This window comes from Giraffa tippelskirchi, chromosome 12, assembly GCF_054371585.1.
Source record: "Giraffa tippelskirchi isolate mGirTip1 chromosome 12, T2T-mGirTip1v1.2.pri, whole genome shotgun sequence".
Taxonomy (NCBI): domain Eukaryota; kingdom Metazoa; phylum Chordata; class Mammalia; order Artiodactyla; family Giraffidae; genus Giraffa; species Giraffa tippelskirchi.
Window position 1 is genome coordinate 34,379,723 of NC_137286.1, and position 19,506 is coordinate 34,399,228.

At 58.3% G+C, this 19,506-nt stretch overlaps 1 protein-coding gene across 1 annotated transcript in view; it reads right to left on the minus strand.

The window, feature by feature from the left end:
• CSPG4 (chondroitin sulfate proteoglycan 4) overlaps window positions 1-19,026 on the minus strand; it is a 35,320-nt gene extending 16,294 nt beyond the window's left edge. Inside the window, exons 1-2 of the mRNA XM_081551729.1 lie at window positions 18,840-19,026; window positions 62-225 (exon numbers count right to left, since the gene is read on the minus strand). Coding sequence (XP_081407855.1) covers window positions 62-225; window positions 18,840-18,927 — 252 coding nt within the window. The 5' untranslated portion in view covers window positions 18,928-19,026. The remainder of the gene's footprint in view (window positions 1-61; window positions 226-18,839) is intronic.
• Window positions 19,027-19,506: the final 480 nt, after the last annotated feature.

The window sequence follows — 19,506 nt, forward strand, 5'->3', positions numbered from 1 at the left end:
TGGTGGGTGGGGGGGTGCAGTGGAAGCTAGAGAAGGAGTCCGGCAGGGCGACGTCACTGACCTGAAGGCGTCCAGAGTAGAGCTGCAGGAGTAGGTAGTCAGCCGGGCCTGCCGCCAGGAGAAGCAGAGCCTCGGGCTGGGCCGTGGAAAACTCCAGCTGTAGGTCTATGTCGGTCAGAGCCGTGGCCACAGGCACCTCCAGGTGGTTCTCTCCGAAGAAGGAGGCTGTGTGACAAGAGAAGCTGTAGTGAAGTGCGGCCCTGTGCCTGAAGGCAGAAAGGTGCCTCAGGGTGGAGGGCTGGGCGGTAGGGAGGGCGCTTCAGGCCGGGGCTCCCCTACGGTTCTCCTCGGTACCCCCCATGGCCTCCGCTGGTCCCAGCGCCAGAAGGCACGGCCTCGCCTCGTGTCCAGCCCGGACCCTGGCTCTGAAGGTCAGACCCAGCAACCCCAAGCATCGAGGTCTCCTCCTCGGGGGTTTCTGGGGCCAGAGGCTTCTGCCAGCTCTGGCTCTCTTCCCTTGGGCCCTAGAGGAATCCCCATCCTGGGTCTGGCTCCTTCCTGGCTCAAAAGGAAACCATCACTGGCCTAATCAACTGGCCCGATGGCCACAACCCTCAGGAATGAAGCTCTCGGAGAACCACTGCTACCCAAACTGATCCCTGCTCAGATTCCTTCTCCAAGGCGCCCATCTGGTTTAGCTCCTGGATTGGGTGGCCACGGCTGAGCCCTGGTGGCAGCGAGTCCACCGAAGAGCAACGGCTCTGAGCCCAGATGGAGACCACATGTGATGCCAGACCCAAAAGAGGCCAAAGCTTCCTCCGTCACCCTGTATTGCTTCCTGCTGCTTAGCTATTAACGGTCCCTGGTGAGCTGTCAGATCCGGCCCCATTATGTCCACCACAGCCCGGAAGCCAGGGTTCAGCTGAGTTCTCCAAGCCTGGGTCTCAGAAGGCAAGGCCTGGGAGGGGCTGACAGTCTGATGGGCCTCCCAAGACAGGAGGTCATATTTGGGGTTTCCCAGGGTCACTGTGTAGGCCCTACACTGGGACACCTCCTCTTTTTAAGTTGTCACCCCCTCCAGGAAGTTTCTCCAAATGAGCTTCCCTTGGCCTCTAACCTGCTGCCACAATTTCTGGTCCATTCCTTTCATGGAGACTAGTGCCAAATATAGTACTGACTCTGCCTCCTTGATGTCCAGGGCTGGGGTGGGGTAAGGCATGACAGGAGGGGGTTAAAAAGATGATTCATCCTCCTTGGGCTTCTCTTAAATCCTCTGTGAGTCAGTCAAGGCTGTTGGCCTCGTTAGGGATGATCTGACACCAGCCATCTAGGTGCTGTTCCCCGGGGGGCCTGAGCCAGCTAACGTGCACCTGAGGAAGCCACATCAGCGCTGGAGGAGTCCCAGACTTGTGTGCCCTAAGGGCAGTCAACACGGCCTGCAGAGATGGAGGGACGCCCAAGAAAGGCAAAGCTCTCCCCTTCAGGCTGAGCTGAAATCCCTTCTACTTATCTCCTCTTGCCAGGACTTGCTGTCCATACCAGCGTCTTCTCCAGGAAGCTAAAGAAATCAAAGCAGAAGTGCAAAGCCATCTAGGCGGACACAGCCCGGTGGGCTCAGGACACGTTGGTGTCCGCAAGGGACAGACCAGGGAACTGGCAGCTGGCAGGCACCTACAGGGGTGTTTTATCTGCAAGGTCACAGATTCTGGGGGACAAAATGCAGCACATTAAGCTGGGGACAGCCACAGTGCAAGGAGTGGAGGCCGGTGGCCCCCTGTAGGATGGAGCCACCACCACAGCAAAGCTCAGAGCGGCTGGCAAGAGATGACCGTTACATTTTTAGGAATTTTGTAAGCCAGGTGATGCTGCCCAGTGAGCTTCTTTATACTACGGAAAGAGGCAAAACAGGGCTCCCTCTCTCCCGGAGAGCCTGTTGTTAAGACTTCACCTGCCTAACATGCACTGGCTGGGGGCCCCTCTGCTTCCCAACTGTGTGGAGTGAGCACAGGCCCCCACCCACACTCCCTTTCACTAAAGGTGGATGTCAACCTGCCAGGGTGTGGTCCAGTTGGGGGCCAGGCAGGAACTGAAGCAGATGGCTGGCTCTGACCATTGAACCACCTGCCTGCAGCGCCCTCCTGGCATGGGGGAGTAGCAGCCTGTTTGGTCCGGTTCTCCAGGCCAGAGTGGGAGGGCGACAGGAAGCAGAGGTACTTTCCAGAGAGAGCTGGGGTCTGAATGGGCCCATTGAGGGGCTGGGCCCTGCTGTTTCCTGTGGGGCCACGCGGGAAGGGCTCACACAGGCTGCCTTGTGCAGCCGGGAGCGCACAGGCCGGGAAGCCCCCTCACCCCAACAGAGGCCTCTGAGGCCTTGCTGGCTGGGGTTTTGGAAACTCTGACAGCGCCATTCCCCCCATCTCTTGGTCTCCTTCTGCCGTCTCTCTAACTGTCTCTGATGGGTGGCAGTGGTAAGAACCAAGAGTCCCTGTCCTGGGCAGTGGGCCGAGGGAACAGTTGGAGAGGACCTTCAAATGGAGAAGGCAGGCAGAATAAAGAAGGCATGAGCTAGGAATCAATCCTGGAGGGCTTCCTGGGGGAGGTGAGGGTTATGTAGAGAAGCGGAGAGGGAGGGAAATGAGCAATCGCAGAGGGAAGCAAGGCCAAGAGGCTGGCGGGGATGTACATGTTCTGGAAATGTTGAAGACAGAGGATTAGAGAGGAAGCAGCAGGGGCCACACCAGACTTGGCAGCCTGGTAGGGATGCCAGGGCAGTGAAGGGGAGAGAGGAGGCCTCATTACAGCCTGGAGGCCTGGTCTTGACTCTCCTGGGTCAAGAAGACCCATGATTCATCAAAACACCAGTTTAGGCCTGCAGCAGCTATGTGGGCTGTGCTCTGGGCCAGAAGGGGCCCAATTCAGGCCTCAGTGTCACCATTCTGTAAAATGAGCACCTTCCCACTCTCTCCCCCTCCTGCCTGTAGGGATTAGTCCTGGAAGTCCCTTTCTGGCCTGAGGTCTGCTCTCAAAGGTGAGTGTGCAGAAAGTTAATGGTGTGGGCTGCTTGGGCAGCTCCAAGCTTTTGGCATGGGGGGATCAGGATGCCTCAGAGGTCCCGAGGGACAAGCAGAAGGGGCGGGACGAGTGCCCCAGGTATGGGTTTCTCTGCCTGGAAGAAGGCACACAGGCGGGTGTCAGGGCTGCAGAGATGTATACTCGCCTGTGTGTGCGAGTGTGTGGGTGGCTGCTGGGAGTGTGTTTTGGGTTTGCGTAAGGCTGTGTGTTTGTGCATGTGTGCGCGTGTGGGCCGGGAGCTGCCAGGACAGAGCAATGATTGTGCCCAGGCCTGTCCTGCCCCTTGGTGCTCGCCTGCCGTGACTTGGCTGCTCTGGGCTCCATGAAAGGGGCAGTGTATTCCTGGAGGGCTGCCACCCCTCCCGCCCGGCACCCATCCGCCCGAGAGGTTTGCTGAAGGTGGAGAATCCCACAGCTTCCCGCCCTTCCTGCCCACGAACAGGGCGCTGCTGTCTGGGTCCAGGGCGGGCGCCTCCATCCCTCTTCCTGAGACGAGGGCTGGGGGCACAGAAAGAGTCTGTCTCCATCTCCACCGCACCCCTTCCTCACACACGGAGATGAAGCCTAGGCCACAGTCCCCCAACAAGCCACCCTCTGGCAGAGCATGGGTTATGCTGGCATCTCCTGTCTCCCTGGGCCACTCCTAGGATGTTTATGAGTGAGGACCTGGTCCCTGTCCCTGGGGGACCCCAAACACAAGGCTTACTTGCATCATGGTGTTCAACCCTCCACCTGACAGCAGGATTTTGGCCTCTCAGTCTCTCTCAGGCACCCCAACCACCCCCTAGGCCAGAGGCAGGGGCTCAAGCAAAGGTGTCTTTCTAGTCCTGAGGCTGCTGCAGACCCAGCTCCTTCCAGGTCCTCGGAACCCCTGGGGCTGGCCAAGTCTGTCTCTCCCTGTCTCTGTCCCACACTCCCTTGTCTCTGCCTCTGCTCATCTGCTTCTCTCCCTGTTTTGGTCTTCAGCCCCCTCTTCCCCTTCCCATCCTGGCTGTAACTGGGAGCACCACCCTTGCCTTAGGACAGTCCAGAGAGCCAGACCTGCCCCCCCAGCCCTGGGACCCCCATCCCTTGGTGGTGGTTGCACAATATCAAGGCTCTCTGTGGCCCTTGCCTGGAGAAGGGCACTTGGCTTGCAGACAACTGAGGCTTCAGAGAAGAAGCAATTTGACAGAAGCAGAAAGTCTGCAGCTCCGGGCCTTGCCACTTGTCAGAGCCCTGCCTGCCTGGGCACACCCACCCCACCCACCTCGGGCAATCAATTTCTGTGTTCCCTGCTTCCATCACATTCCTGGTCGTCTGGGGGCATCCCGGCAACCCCGCAGCCAGCTGGCATGCGTCACGGGCAGCAGCAGCATTCCTGGATGTCTGCTGCCGCCTGACTTTATAAGGGAGAAAGTTCGGGAGCCCAGAGCCGCTGCGCAGGATGGCCGGTGGGGAATGCCTGGCCCTGCAGTCAAGGGTGGGTAGTGGGAGACCTGGATCATTGGATGTGGGGGAGGTACAGCTAGTGACGCTGAGATGGAGCAGGAGGTGAGAGGTGGGCGGGGAGAAGAGTGGGAACCCACACGCTCATTCATTCATCATTCATTCACCAATATAATAACGTAGCGATGGGAATGGAAATGGGGAACTAAGCTGAGAGACACAAAAAGCCTGAGAAAGGTATTAAAAGGGAACTTAAAAAATAAAGACACCCCTCCCCCCCAAAGACTTAATTCAGGAATCCAGACGGAGGCTTGAGGTAGGAGATGGAGGAAGAAAAACCAAGAGAGAGCAGGCAGGATGTGGGACAGGAGCGGGGAGGGTGAGGAGGCGGGGCGACCCGCCAGCCAGCTGGGGGAGGAGGGGTCCCGCTCTGGGGTGAAGCTGGGCTTCTCCTCCAGGACCTCTCGGGGTTTGGCCCCAGGGATGACAGATCCTGTTTCTAACCAGATCCTGGGTAGGCTGCGGTGAGGCTGGGAGAGTCCCTCTGAGGGAGTCTGAGGGGCTGCGGAGAGCGCCAAGGCAGGGCTGAAGGGCTCTCTGTCTCCCCTCCTGGGGCTGTGTGTGGCTGGCTCACCTGCGGGCTGAATGCCGGCCCTGTGTGCAGCAGGGACGGGCCGGGTGCTCTGGACCTCATGCCTGACCCCCTCCTCTTGCGCCTCCAAGGGACTCATTTTTTCTTTACCAGCACTCTGTTCCCAAGTCAGGGAACCTCTGGGGAGGCCGGGGTGAGGTGGAAAGTTCCCTCTGATTCAGAACCAGAGCTCCCGCCCCCAGGATTGCCAGTGAGGCCGATGTTCCCGCCACCGCCCCCTCCCATTTCGGAGCTGGGAAAGCGGAAGTGTGGGGATGAGAACTCGACCCCACGGCAGACCTCCAAACGACCTCCGACCTCCGTGGGCTGCGTGTGGGCGTGAGTGTGCCTGAGTGCAGGTCAGCGCCCCGCATCACGGCAGGTTGAGGGCAGGCGTGTGGGCGGGTGAGGATTTGGTGCCGTGGGCCCAGTCTGGCTCCGATGCTGGACCGTGACTCCCTGGCTACACCTGCTCCCAGGGCTCCCAGGTGAGGGAGAAGCTGCCACCGCAGCTACTCGGGTGCCCGATCTGCCCTCATCACATCCCACAGTCCCCCAAGCCTCAGCCCTCCCAAACCGAGCTATGAGCTGCCACCCAGGCTGTTTCCACTGAAGATAACAAGGGGGAAAGTTAGAGGGATGACTTCAGGTGAGACCAAAAGGACAACGTAACCTGTCCATGGTAGTGACCCTGGGGTCATAGAGCCAAGGCTAGGTGGCTCAGCACCTGCCGGGGCTGGCGCCTAGGAGATGCTCACACACCTGCAGACCCACGGTGCTCATGGCACGGGCTCTGCTGCCCTGATTCCAGGCCAGGGAGTGACCCAGAGCCACTCCAGTGCCCGCCAACCACCCACGCCTCTCCTGCCCTGCAAGCCATGGCCATAGGAACAATAATAGGTTATGGGAGTCAACCTCCATGGTGGCTTCCCTGGTGGCTCAGATGGGAAAGAACCCACCTGCAATGCAGGAGACCTGGGTTTAATCCCTGGGGTGGGAAGATCCCGTGGAGAAGGGAATGGCTACCTGCTCCAGTATTCTTGCCTGGAGAATCCCATGGACAGAGGAGCCTGGTGGGCTAGAGTCCATGGGGTCGCAAAGAGTCAGGCACAACTGAGCAACTTTCCCTTTCACTTTTGTGGGAGTTAAAAAAGCAGCCTTCTTCTTGGGAGACAATAGCTGTCCCCATAGAGTGCAGGAATGCCAGGTCCTCCTGCCCATTTCCCCATCTCAAAACTACAGAGACCTCACTGGGGTCAAGATGACCCCGCCCTTCCTCACTCCAAGAACTCTTGAGCCCTGAGACTCCCTCTTGGAGTACTTAACCTCTTGCCTTTCTGGTTCCTTGCAAGGCCCAAAAGACCAAGGCAGGACAACAGTTTCCTTAGCTATTGGCTGATCTCTGACCCTGGTCACTGGCCTTGGCTATCATCTAATCAAGCATCCAGAGGCCACCTGTGCTGAGCAGCATACACTGGGGAGCATTTCCAATTCATGGACCCCCTGTGGAAGGTGAGCACCCCTGGAGAGGAAGGAGGGGATGGGTGGGGGTGGGAGATGCTGAGCTTGGTCCACAGGCACGCTGGTGCCCTGGGTGCCCAGTCACGTGTTCCAACCCTGGGGCCACGTGGGGCACAGAGGAAGTGGGAGGGAAAATGAGAGGTTTTGCTGGAAGCAGCAGCCCAGCATCCACCCAGGCTGGAGGGCTGGGGTGGGGAGGAAGCAGGGCCCTCAATGAAGTCTTTGTGGAGACTCTGCTGCTCCCAGGGGTGGGGCAGCCGCGGTGCGGAGCAATTCCCAGCGGCTTTTCCTTGCCTTGTAATTTGCCTCCTTCTAGGGCGGCTGGGTGGATTTCCATGCCCTTTTCCACATCCCCTTCCCTCCGGCTTTCTTGGCCGCAGAAGCAAGGTGGGATCCTCATCTCAGTGGGCCCGGGCTGAGAAGAAAGAGAGGGAAGGACCCTCGTCTGGCGTCGGGCCTGCAGCCCCCAGCCCCCAGCAGGGTCCTTTTGAGGTTGCTCCCATTTTACAGGTGAGGAAACTGAGGCTCGAGACAGCAGTCGTCTGTGTTAGGGTGTCAAGATGGGCTGTGGCCAGGCTGGGATTCAAGCCCCCGCGCGTGTGGCTCCAGAGCTGGGTGCTGTGGATTCAGGGAGGGGTGTGTGCACACAGAAGCACAGAGGGGAAGGGGGTTAGTTACTGTCCGTGAATCGGAAGTGGAGCATCTACTTCTGGCCCCAGCGGGAGGAGGGTGTGAGAGCTGGCCCCCTGCCTGGGCAAGACACACTTTTTCCCTTCTCTTCCTGTCCTCGGGGGCTCCCTCTCTCAGGGCTGGGGGTGGAGGTGGGAGGGAGTGAGTGGGCGGGGGAGCATCTGCTTGCCATGGGTGGTTTGGCAGCCGGCCTTTCCCAGTGTGGCTGGCTTGGGGCTGGCCGGACCAGGGAAGGGCCTTCTTCAAGGCTGGCTGAAGATGGCACGTTCCAGAAACCAGTGATAAGTGCTACTCTTGCCCACTGGGGTCTTGGAGGTCAGAGAAGAGGGTGGAGAGGCAGGGGTATGGGCTCTGCCCAGGGTGAGACGGGCCTCTCTGGCGGGCCAGCCCCTGTCGTGGCCAGACGCCAGAGCCCGGATGCCTGTTGCTCATCTCCGAGTCTCCCCATCATTCTGGGCTGAGAAACCGCTGAGGGCAGGGCTGCCAGAGAGATGTCTCAGGGCTTCCCCCAGCCTGGCAGGCAGGTCTTGGAGACAGTGAGTGTGCAAGCTGGGATGGGGATACTGGAAGCAGTGACTGTGGGTTTGGACAGAGGCCTGGACCCATTTGGCTCAGATTATGCTCAACAGGCCGAGTGCCTCGGAGAAGCTACCACCATCTGTGCCTCAGTTCCCCCACCTGAAATATACGATAGAGGGGTGGGGTGACCCCACAGACAGAAGTCCCACCTCCAGGAGACTGGGGGAAGCAGAAGCTTGGATCAGGGATCACCCACCAACCAATATACACACCCCTGGCCTCTGGCCAGCCCAGCCCAGCAGAAAGTGGCTGGTGGAGAGGCGTGATCACTACAGCAGGCAGAGCACAGCCGCCTCCAGCCTGAGTGGCCACAGGCCTGGCTAGACTGGAGGCTCTGTAGGACAGGACCCAGTGCCTGTGTCCGCAGGTCAGCTCATCTGCCATCCTGGAGGCCCACACACACGTACCAACAGAGGAAGCATCGGCACCCAAGGGGACGCAGGGACAATGGTGGTGGCATGCTCGTAGGATGGCTTTCCTATCAGCACTGCTGTCTGACAGCAGACAGGCCGAGAAGCAAGTCCCTGGCACTGGTGCTGTGCCCGCAGGAGTGTGTGGCCTCAGAGGGTGGACCAGGAAATCTCAGTGACATGGCTGGGGGTCTCTGTGCTAACCAGGATCCACCAAATCCCCAGACTGACACCCCCTGCCCCACCGCTGGGGAGGCCTGACTCCTCTTGGAATAGTTCCTAGCCTAGCACTCTCACCTGCCAGCTCTGTAGACCCCTCCAGCCTGTCAGCACTAACTGAGCTGTGCCCCATCCCTGGCTACCTCTCTCCAGCCCCCCCACTTCTCCCCGGGGTTCAGGCACTGCCTCTTTGCCCTGGTATGCCTATCTCTGTCTCCAGCACCAAGTCTTCAGGGCTCTGGGCCTGCCTGCCAATGCCCCCTGGACATTTACACCAGGAACACCCATGGGAAGTCCCCCAAACCCAAGCCCACTTGTTCAAGCCAGACTCAGCATCATCTATCCTCCAACCTGCTCACCTCCCAGTGAAGGGCCCACGGGCATCCACTGCTGGGCAGAAATATGAAAGTCACTCTGATCCTCTCCCTCCTCCTGACCTTGAATGAACTTCCTATCCATTCAGCTCCTTCATCGTCCTTCAAATGTGTCTCCCATCTTGCTTCTCTGTGCCATTCCACAGACAGATGGTCACCATCCCTCGCCTGGCTTAATGAATTTCCTGCCTCCCTTTGTTAATCGCAGCCACAGTTAGCCTAAACTGAGTCGCTACATCATCCTTGCTTGCCTGGATGCCTTCTATGGCTTCCTAGTGCCTCCCACAAGCCCCAGTCCTCTGGTGTGGCATTGAAGGTGCTCGGTGACCCTGTGCCCACCCCGCCAGGCTCTCCTGTTAACTCCTCCAAACACCCAACAGTGCCAGCCTCACCAGACCTCAGCTGTTTTCCCTTCACACCTGACAGGTCCCCAGTCTGGCCTTTGCTCAGGCTGGGCCTTCTGCCCAGTAAGCTCTCCTTTCCCTTTTGCCTGTGAAATGCCCTCAGGCTCCTTCAGGAAAGACAGGCTCCCCACCTTTCCCCGCAGCCCATAGCTCCTTCTCTGCATTTGAGGAGTTGTGTGACTGTCACCTCTGTTAACACTGTGAGCCTCAGGGACAAGACTGGAGGTGGGAGGTGGCGAGAAAGGGATGAGAAGGCCTGGCAGGGGAGGAGGGGGCCGAATTCCCTGACCGACCCAGCTGGGAGGGGCTGCCCCTAAGAGGCTTGCCCCAGCTCTGCCCTTGCAACTTGTCTTACCCCCAGGCTTGCTTCCAGTCCTCCTCTGCCCTCCAGGGCCCCAGTGCCTGCAGGTTGGGGCAGGGTGGCCGTGGGGCGGGACACAATGGCTGGGGCACAGTGGGGCACTGCCCCAGCAGGAAAGTGCTTTTCTGGGCCTGTGGTGACAGTCTGGTGCTTGTTTTGAAAGAAAATAGACTTTGAGCACCTATTTATAGCTGGAGGCCATAGCCACAGACAGGAGATGGATGGCGTTTGAGGCTGTGCAGGCCCGTGCTCAGGCAGGGGCTGGGGGTGGAGCCATTCCCAGGCCCCCTGCCCCCCTTTCTCAGCCTCCAAGGAAACTGTCTGAGGGATCCTAACGTTCCCTGGGACAGGATGTAGCCTTGTTCTGGGGCGGGAAGGAGGGGGCTTGGGTGATGAGGATGGAAATTTTCTCTCAGCATGGGTCCCTGGGGCCCAGAGTCCGTGGTGGGAATGGCTAGAGGTGAGGGTGTGTGATGTCTAGGAGCCTAGGAGGCAGAGAAGGGCCTGCGGAGGGTTGGGGTGCCGGCTGCCATTGCGACTGGGTGATGGACAGAGAACAGGCCGGGGCCAGAGAGATGGGGCAGCCAGAGAGGGTTGGGCAGCGGTGGGGAGAGAGATGGAGAGACAGCCTTGGGGAGAGACAGGGAGAGGCAGGGGTGGGGGGCGGAGCTGCGGCCCAGCTGACGTGGTGAATAGAGGGGAGACAGAGGGAGCAGACAAAGAGCTGAAGTGGGGGTTCTGTCCCACAGAAAGTCTTCACGGTGCTCTGGGCAGACTGGTCAGTGTGCGTCGGATCCAGGTGAGGAAGGGCAGGAATCAGGCGTCTCTGGGGCTTGTACCGCAGAAGGCCAGGCCTCTGCCCGCTCCCACCACCCCCAGGGCTGGAGACCCTGTGTGCCTAGCAGTCTAAGGCTGGGAGGCCCTCGGGTCCAGGTCCGTTTGGAGGCAAAGCAAAGCTGTGAGGGCAGAGCTGATGCTGAAGGGCTTTGTTGCCAAGGTCTCTGAAGGGCTGTCCTGAACAAGGGGGCGGGGTTATTTCAGGACTGCTGGGGATAGGTCTGGGTTCTGACTTGCTGGGTGGGGAGTTCCCTGGGCCTGGAGGGGTTCCAAGCTGAGGTGGTGGCCCTGGGCTCACACCTGCTGCCAGTTTGCATTCAGGCCCGTCCCTTGGTTGGGCCGTTGGGGGCTAGGGGGTGTCTATAGTCCCGGTCATGTGTCATAGAGTTATAGCCACAACCGGTGACTCAGACAGTTAAAAAAGGAGCAGCTCTGAGCAATGACTCAACTGGCTCTGGAGGGGCTGGGTGGGTCTGGCTGGTACAGGATGGGGTGGTCTGGGTTTATTTTTGGTGGGGTGGGGCTGGGGCCAGGGGGCTGGAAGATGGGAACCGGGGGTGGAGAGGAGCCGTTGCTCTCATCCCAGGAGAACCCCAGGGCTCTGTGCCAACTTAGAAAAACGGTTTCTCCGTGCTAGGGAGCTCTGGCAGCTTGGGCCGCCTCTCAGTCCTGTTCTAAGCCCAACCTGCCTTGCCGTGTGGACCCGGACAAGCAGCCGGCTCTCTCTGGATAGAAGCAGAGACCTTTCTCCTGCTCCCAAGAGGCTTGAGCTCAGAATTTTAGAGCTGACCTTGGAGAATGGACATCCGACCCAGAGACCCAGAGAGGGACAGAGGTCTGCCCAAGGCAACACAGCAGGGCCAGGTATCCCAAGGGCTGCCATCACACATTTGGCTCAAGTCCCTGCAATATCTCTCCTATTCCAGGGCTGTCAACAGTTGGAGGGGCAGGCAGGCCCCCATTTGAGTACCTTCCCCCTGGAGGGGCTCAGCTGGGCTCCAGATGAGTGTCTGGAAGTACAAGGGCCAGATGCCCAGAGATGTAGCCTGAGCTGGGGACAGGAGCCTGGACTCTATTAGCACACTACTGGGGAGCTGGCCAATCTTTGCCCAACAGTCTGTTCAGGGGATGAAGGCAGAGGGTGCCCCCACACTGGGATCATGGCTTGCGGGGGCCAAGGCTCTTTACCCAGAGTGTCCGACCAGTTGGCACTCCCCTAGGCTGCTCACCCCAGTCTGCAGCCATTTCCTGAGACCCTTCCTCTTCTCTACCAACTCTGATCTCACACATCCATGGACTCAGGCATCAGCTATACCTCTGATGGGTCCAAGCAGCCCAGGCAGGGCAGAGAGAATCCTCAGTTCTTCATTCTAGATCCTCTTGATACAGATGCAGCCACTGCTGCTTGCTGAGTGGCAGTAATAGCCCCACAGGAGCTCCTGGGAAACCATTTCATATCACCAGGACCTGGCCTCCAGCCCCTACCATCAGAGGAGCCCGTGAAGGGTGGGGAGAGAGCAGGGAAAAGATAGGCTTCCAGGCTCTCCATCTTATAAAGGTCTTGATGCCTGCTCCTTCTCTCCATCCCCATCCATCTATTCCTGGGACAGGAGTCATTTGGTCACTCATTCAACAGATTGGTTGTCCTGCATCCTGGCTCAATCGTCTCTATCCAAGGGGCCATTAGGCTTTGGGGTGGGGCTCGGAGGGGCTGTTCTGCTTCTCTTCACACAGGAGGGGTGTGTTGACCTCAGCCCAGTGAGTCAATCAGATGTAGCATCCCCCCCTTTCTGAAGGGTCCTGGGCTGGCTGGCAGGCAGAGGCTGGGTTGACAGCTCCCCTGGGAGCCTGCCTCCCATTTTCCGCATCACTTTGCCCTAGATGGACCCTCTCCTAGGGCCACCTCATCCAATCCCCTGCTTTGGAAACTTTCTCAAAGATTCCTAAGCAGGAACCCCGCACTCCCACCCTGCTCCAATGATGGGCCTGCCCCCCTCCAGAAGAAGATGGTAATAATGGAATATTAACAACTTCAGGAGCAGGCACCAACTGAGCATTTACTGCAGACAAATCCTCAACACACAGGAGGTAGGAATTATTTATCCCGTTTTAGAGAGGAGAAAACTGAGGCTCAGAAAGGCCTGGTCACTTGCATCGAGTGGCTGGGTGGGAATTGAATTCTGAGCTCTCTTATACCTTGTTCTTGACCAGGTGAGCCTGGCCTCCTGCCTCCCCCAGCCCTGCAGAGCTGAGGACTCAGAGGAGGGAGAGGTGGGGCCTGAGTCAGGACTGAGGGGCGGGTGGGAGGGAAGCTTACTCTGAGCTGCTCCAAGACGCCCAAAAAGGGTGATTCGTTCCTTCTCTCACGATGGTGAGAAGTGTGTGTGTGTGTGTGTGTGTGTGTGTGTGTGTGTGTGTGTGTGTGTGTGTGTGTGTGTGTGTGTGTGTGTGTGTGTGTGTGTGTGTGTGTGTGTGTGTGTGTGTGTGTGTGTGTGTGTGCGCGCGCGCGCCTGAGGCTGGTCTGGCTGGCCTCCAGCTGTAGGAGAGCTGAGCCGGCCCCAGTCACTGTACACAGGGAAGGGGCAGAGAGGGGCTGGTGTCGTGGGAATCAACGTCCTGGGCCCACTGATATTTATAGCTGCCCCCTCCTGAAATATGGGGAGGAGGGGCTGGTCTTAGGTGGGAACGGAAGTTGGTCTCCTCCTCTCCGCCCTCTCGATCTTCCCAGAGAGCAGGATGGCCCAGGCTAGGGGCCCTGGCTGGGTGGTGGAGCTGGGGGCTGTGTCCTGAGCTGGGGGCTTCCCCCAGGCTGCTGGCTCTGGGGCTGGACACTCTCCTTGTTAGGCCCTTAGCCAGGCTGTTGAAAGCACTCTGTGTGTGTATGTGTGTGCATGTGTGTGCATGTGTGTGCAAGGATGCACACATACCTACTAGGTGTCACGTTGATGGAGGTCACAGAACAAGGGCAGGGGCCAGGTAAGAGTAGGAGGCGAAAGGCCTGTAACCCCACAGAGATGGAGGGTAGGGCCCCATAAGTGTGGCAGACCAGGCTGTAGCCCTCAATAATCAATGGTTAGAGAAGGCATCCCAAGCGGGGGGTGATGGCTGGAGCTGAACCTTGAAGAATAGAGAGAAAAAGAGAAAAGACCAGTTGTAGGCAACAGCGTGGGCAGTGGTGGAAGGGTCCGAGGGATTACGGATTGTTATCTGATGGTCTAGTTCACTCATAGTCTGGATAGACTATGGGACACAGCATAATCCTTGAACGTGGATCCCAGCTGATCTACTGGGGAGAGAGAGGGCCCAGCCACAGCCCTGGGTCCTGCAGGCAGGGGCACCATGGCGGGTGCAATAATCTTGATTTGGATTCTTTGAAAGCCAGGAAGTCCTCTCTTGTATCTGACCTGACTCTCCCCTGCTCTCAGAATGTTTTAACTCAAAGCAATTAATTAGTTTTCAAGGCTTTTTTCTAACAAAGCCACAGAATGCTTTATCAAAACTGTATCTTACACAAAACCTTCATCTATAAACACATGTTCATGGGACTGCTCTGCATGAATCAGGGTGGCACAAGCATCCTGTATTCCCAGATAAGGGAATGTAAAGTCCTGGAGCACCCTGGACACAGTCTGAAAATCCCTGGTTGGCTCAGTGATCTCTACGCCACTTGTGGGCCCCGTTCTGGGCTCCGCAAGATCAAGATCGTGGCGACCTCAGAGAAAAGCAGATGGGAGGTCCGCCCTCTGGGAGCTGCTGGCCATATGGGGAGGCCACACCCAAACCAGGATACAAGGACAAGGAGCAGAGAGGCCTACCACCCATCCTGCTAAGGACTTGCTGTCTGACTCTGAGAAAATAGCAGCCCCTCTCTGGGTCCTGATCTCCCTATGAACATCCTGGGGGAGCTGGCCTGGGCTGGGGAGTCTCTGCAGTGAGGTCTGGGAGGGGAAGCGACCTCACTGACCACCAGGACACTTAAACCACGACACACACACACTGAAACAGTTTAGCCTGAGCAGTGGCGGGATGTTTGGCTGATACCCATCAGCACTGGCAGACTTGGCTGTTTGGCAGGCTGGGAGCGGCAGGGGTGTGGGCAGGAGCCGAGTGGGAAGAAGGAATGGTCAACAGGAGAAGCGCTGTCCAGAACATGGGTGAGCCATGCCACCAAGCCACCGTGACGGCAGCCCCAGGGCACTCCCCTGCATCTGAGGCAAATGTGGCTTCATTTGCCATCCCAGCTGTTGGAGGCGGGGTGGCAGGCCTTCTTGAAGAGGATCTGCTTGTGCTGTGAGGAAGTGGGGAGGGTGTAGAAAGGTGAGGGGCACTTGCTGGAGGGGTCTGAGGAGATGGACATAGAGATCTGGGGTCCTCAGGGGACCATCTTTCTCCTAAAGACCTGTCTCTCTCCCCTGGTGGGGGGCTGCCCACCTGGCCTGAGCTGGGAAAGGTGATTGTTGTTGGAGTGAGTGAGAACACCATAGCCCGTGTGCCCAAGGTATGGCCTGAGGCTAGTCCCTGATGTTCTCAGAGTCTCAGTTTCCATATCTGTAAAATGGGAATGTTTCATGACTTGCAGAGTTGCCATAAGGTTGCAAGACAACATGGCCAGTGCCCACTCAGGGGCTTTCTCTGGAGTTATGGATCCTGTTTGGAGTTATGGACCCTTCTGAGAAGTAGAAAGACCTACAAGACCCTACCCCAGGGAGAATCCAAGTTCAAAATTGTTCATATGAATTCAGTTCATTCAAAAATTACTCACATACATTCAGTAGTAATGGTACCACAGTACTTTTGAAACACACCCTAAACCTGCACCTGGAGAAGGAGTCTTTTATTGTTATATTTTCTTGGTCTCATCTCAAAGCATGTGGGATCTTAGTTCCCAGACCAGGGATCAAACCTGTGCCTTTTGCATTGCAAGTGCAGAGTCTTAACCACTGGACCACCAGGGAAGTCCCTGGAGAAGGAGTTTTAACTCTTGAAGGCTTTACAGTACCGGGCACACACTGGGTCAGGGCATGTTAGAAGCAAAAGGGCAGCTGGATGGGGCGGGAGTCGAGGAGAGGTAGTAAAAGAGCCGAGGGACCTGGAAGGGAGGAGACTCGAGTCCCAGACCCAAAGGCCCCCTTGTTTACTCGCTCTTGGTGCTGAATAGGGGCCCCAGTGCAGCTCAGCACCCCCTGCCCCCCATCTTGTCCTCACCTCTTTTCCTGAAGGCTCCACCCAGCCCAGGTCTGGGAGCTGGTTGTGTACACGGTTGCGCGGGCCCACAGCTGTATGCACCAGTGTGTGTGTGTATGTCAGGGCTGTTTCCAATTCTTCCCCCCACCACCCGCCACTCCTGGGCAGCACGCCCAGTTCCCTATACACTTCCTCTGAGCTCTCTGCAAACCCTACTCCCCTCCCGCCCTTCATTGGCCGCCTGGCCCACCTGGCGCAGCCCCCTCCTTGGGCCCTCCAGGCGGGCAGCACTGAAAGGCTCTTCTTGTCTTGGCTGGGCAGGCAGGCGGGTGAATGTTGGGAAGGGGGGCTCAGCTATACTTGGTTCTGCAACAGCACTTTCAGAGTCCGGGTGGGCTGGGCCAAGGGCACTGGCCCCTGCCCCGCTCTAGAGGGCTGGAGCCCCAGTGTACACACACACACAAACACACAACACTCAGAGGCTGTCTCTATCTCCAGTCAGAGATGCTCCCCCGGACCATCCTTAGAGGCAACAGAGTCTACCCTGGCTCAATTCCTTGCTTCTGATGCTCCCCTGCCCCCGCCGAGCCCTGCTCTCTAAGACACCCTCATCAGTTCAGGGACCCCACCCAGATGATACAAGAATACTCTCTGCCTGTCACTCCCTCCTGAGTCCCACTTGTATCCCTCATCTTCTGCCTTTCAAAGTCAGCTATAGTAGGCAGGGAAGAGGTGCAGAAGCCACCAGCCCTGTATGCTCTCTGCCCACTCTGACCTCCCAGTTTTGCTTGTGCTATACCCTCCTACTGGAACCACATCAGCTCCAACCCAATCCCCAATGCTTGTGGCTCTGCCGGGACTCCCATAGGGCTTAGAAGGGAATGGACACCATACTTATCATGCACACTGGCATAGGGGCCCAAGCCTAGCTGACTACGCAGGTAGGGAGCTCCCACAAAGTGGGACTGGGGGGTTCCTCCTGGGCAGCTGGGCTTCTCTGTGGGTTAGACCACTTTGCTTCCTCCCTGGGCCCTCAGTTTCCCTGTGTGTACAATCGGAAGGTTGGCCCAGGTGGTCTCCAAAGGTGCTTGACTCTCAGGCCCCATGACCTGGATGCTCTGGAATGTTGACGAGTGCGGGGAAAGCATCCCAGCGTGCCTCAGCGAGACTCGAGGGCTTTTGGGGTAGAGGTGTCCAAGAGGGGTGGGAGTGATATCTTCCTCGGGTAGGGGCTGCCCCTACTGCAGAGACCAGGACAGGAAGCTAACCCAGGCCTGGGGACAGAGGTGGGCTGCTGGAGGGGAGCTCAGACTAGCTCACCCACTCACTTCCAAATCCCTCCTAAAGGAAGAGGTCGGCTTGATGTTTTTAATCCCACTGGCACCATGCTGCTCTCCTCTCTAAAACCTGTACTGGCTCCCTACTGCCAGCAGGGCTTAGGCTGAGAGCTGCATTTTGCTATTTCAGGTTTCTATGTCCCACCCCAATGGCTCCTCCTGGCTTGTGCTCAAAATATACATGCCTTCCAGCCAGGCTACTGGCCTCCTTATCTCCGCTCATACCCATCTCAGAGACTGTGCTCACTGACCCCCTTCCCATCCTCCAAGGCTTAGCTCAAGGATCACCCTCTGCCCCGCCCTAGTTTGCCTCTGAATTTCTCTTCACCACACTCCTTGTCTGGATCTTTGCAGACATGATAGGAATTGCTGTTTGAGTTCTAATTTGCTTTTCTGCCTTCTGAATGAGTACAAGTCCAGTCTGTATTTCTGTGCACTCTCGACTGCCCAGCACAATGTTTGCACACTGTTGATGCTGGGAAGGTATTTGAGAATGGCTCTCAGTTGAAGCCCAAGGAGGTGGGTCCTGGAGTTACTCCTTTGGCTGGAGGCTTGGGGCTGGGTGTGTACCCATCTCTCTAGACAGCTCAGATGCCCCCTTCCCATCTCTCTAGAGGCTCAGCCCATCACCCACCCCCTGAGACGATGAAGGATGGGGTCCTTGAGGATGGGAACAGGGAGTCTGGGGGTCCAGCTCTGAGTCACTCCAGTGGGGGGCTCTCCCCTGACTCATTTCCCTTTTGGGTACTGAGTGATTACTGTCCATTTGAACTGGCTTCCCCATCTGATGGGGAGAGGGGTGTGGCCTAGGTCCCTGGAAGGGAGACTCAGGCCCTTCTTAGGCTCAAAGTTGTTCTTGGGAATGGTCCCGAAAGCTGTAGGCTGAAGCACTGATTCATACATACATGGGTAGTAATGACTGATGGGCCCTGAGGCCACAGTTCTTATGGCATAACTAGACCATGCCTTCACCAAGGGAAGAATGCCGTAATGGTGGGATTTCTGGCATTGGAATAGAGACTGAATATGTCCTAGCACCTCTCAGACGGCATTCCATTTCTGCTGGAGTCAAGCACCAATGCCTGGGACAGGGACGTGTGCAGGGGGTTGCACAGGGCTGTCTGAGGGGCACAGGATATCTGAGGGGCGCCAGCCCTACCTCTAGGAGGCTGAAGAGTGGGTGGTCCTGTCTGTCACCAGCTAGGCTTTCTCAGAGAAGACAGGACGGGGAGGAGGGTGCAGTGGTGAAGATAGAAACTGCACCTGGCAAAGGGCAGCAGGAGCAGAGTGGGGTGCAGCTGGAGGAGACCCAAGGCTGCTGGAGGAGGTGGAGGCTGGGGTGCATTCGGGCCCCACACAGGGTGGGGAGGGTGGCTTCCTCCCCACTGCCCACCTTTGCAGCACTCCCGGTTCCTGGCCTGGGTGTCAGAGGTTGGGGATTCCCTGTCACCAGGTGTCCTTTGGGCATCGACTGGGTCACAGAGAGCCTGCTGGACACGGAGAGCCCAGGCGGCACCGGGGCGTCCCCTCTGGGTCTAGAAGACAATCCTGCACAGAGCCACGCCCTAGGCAAGTGACCCAGGGGCCAACCTCATATAACCAGAGCCCACTTGACCCCCAGATGGAGAGCGGGGTGCTACCGCCAGAGACCCGAGCCGAAGATGGCAGAAGTGCAGCCTCCTTGTTTCCCCACCTGGGGGCCACTTCTGGGTCCTCCTGTCCCTTTTCTCTGCCTAAGAAACCCTCCACCGCTCCCGCCAGTCTGGGTCGGGGTCTCGGGCCCCTCACTCACCTGTGGATGCTGGTCCCACCAACACTGCGAAGGTCAGAACCAGGGCCAGGGCGGGGGCTGGAAGCGGGAGCCGGGGACCCCAGCGCATCGCGGCGGCGGGCTGGGCAGCGGGGACTTGCGAGGAGCGGAGTCCGGAGCCTGGAGCTTGGACGCCAGAGTCTTGAGTTGAGAACTGGCGCGGGCTGGGGCTCCCGGGCGTCCCGCCGCCTACTTAACGCCGCCGGGGCGGGGCAGGCGCCGACCCGCGCTCTGGTTTCAGGCCGGGGCGCTCCTGGCGGCACCCCCACCCCCAGCCGTCTTAAAGGGCCCGTGCTGGTTCTCTCCCCGTCGAGGGTGAGAGGATCCTTACAGCTCGGTCAGACCCAGGCTCCACCCTAGAGATTCAGAACAAAATCCCAGAGGAGCCTGGACTCCCCGGGGCTCTGACTCAAGGGCTCCCAGGAGAACTCCTCTGGAGGAGATGTGAGCTGGGCTGGTCCCCTCGCTTCTCTGCCCTCTGCTCTAGCAAGGATTGTGGGAGGGGGGGGCGTCCTCACTCCAGGTCCGGGAGGAAGGACAGATGCCCTTCACCCCACGGACTGCTTTGGGGCTGCTTTGCCTCTGAGGTGTCTTCGGTATGCCATTTGGTCAGAGAAGCACCAGCCTGAAGTTCTGTACAGCTCTGTGC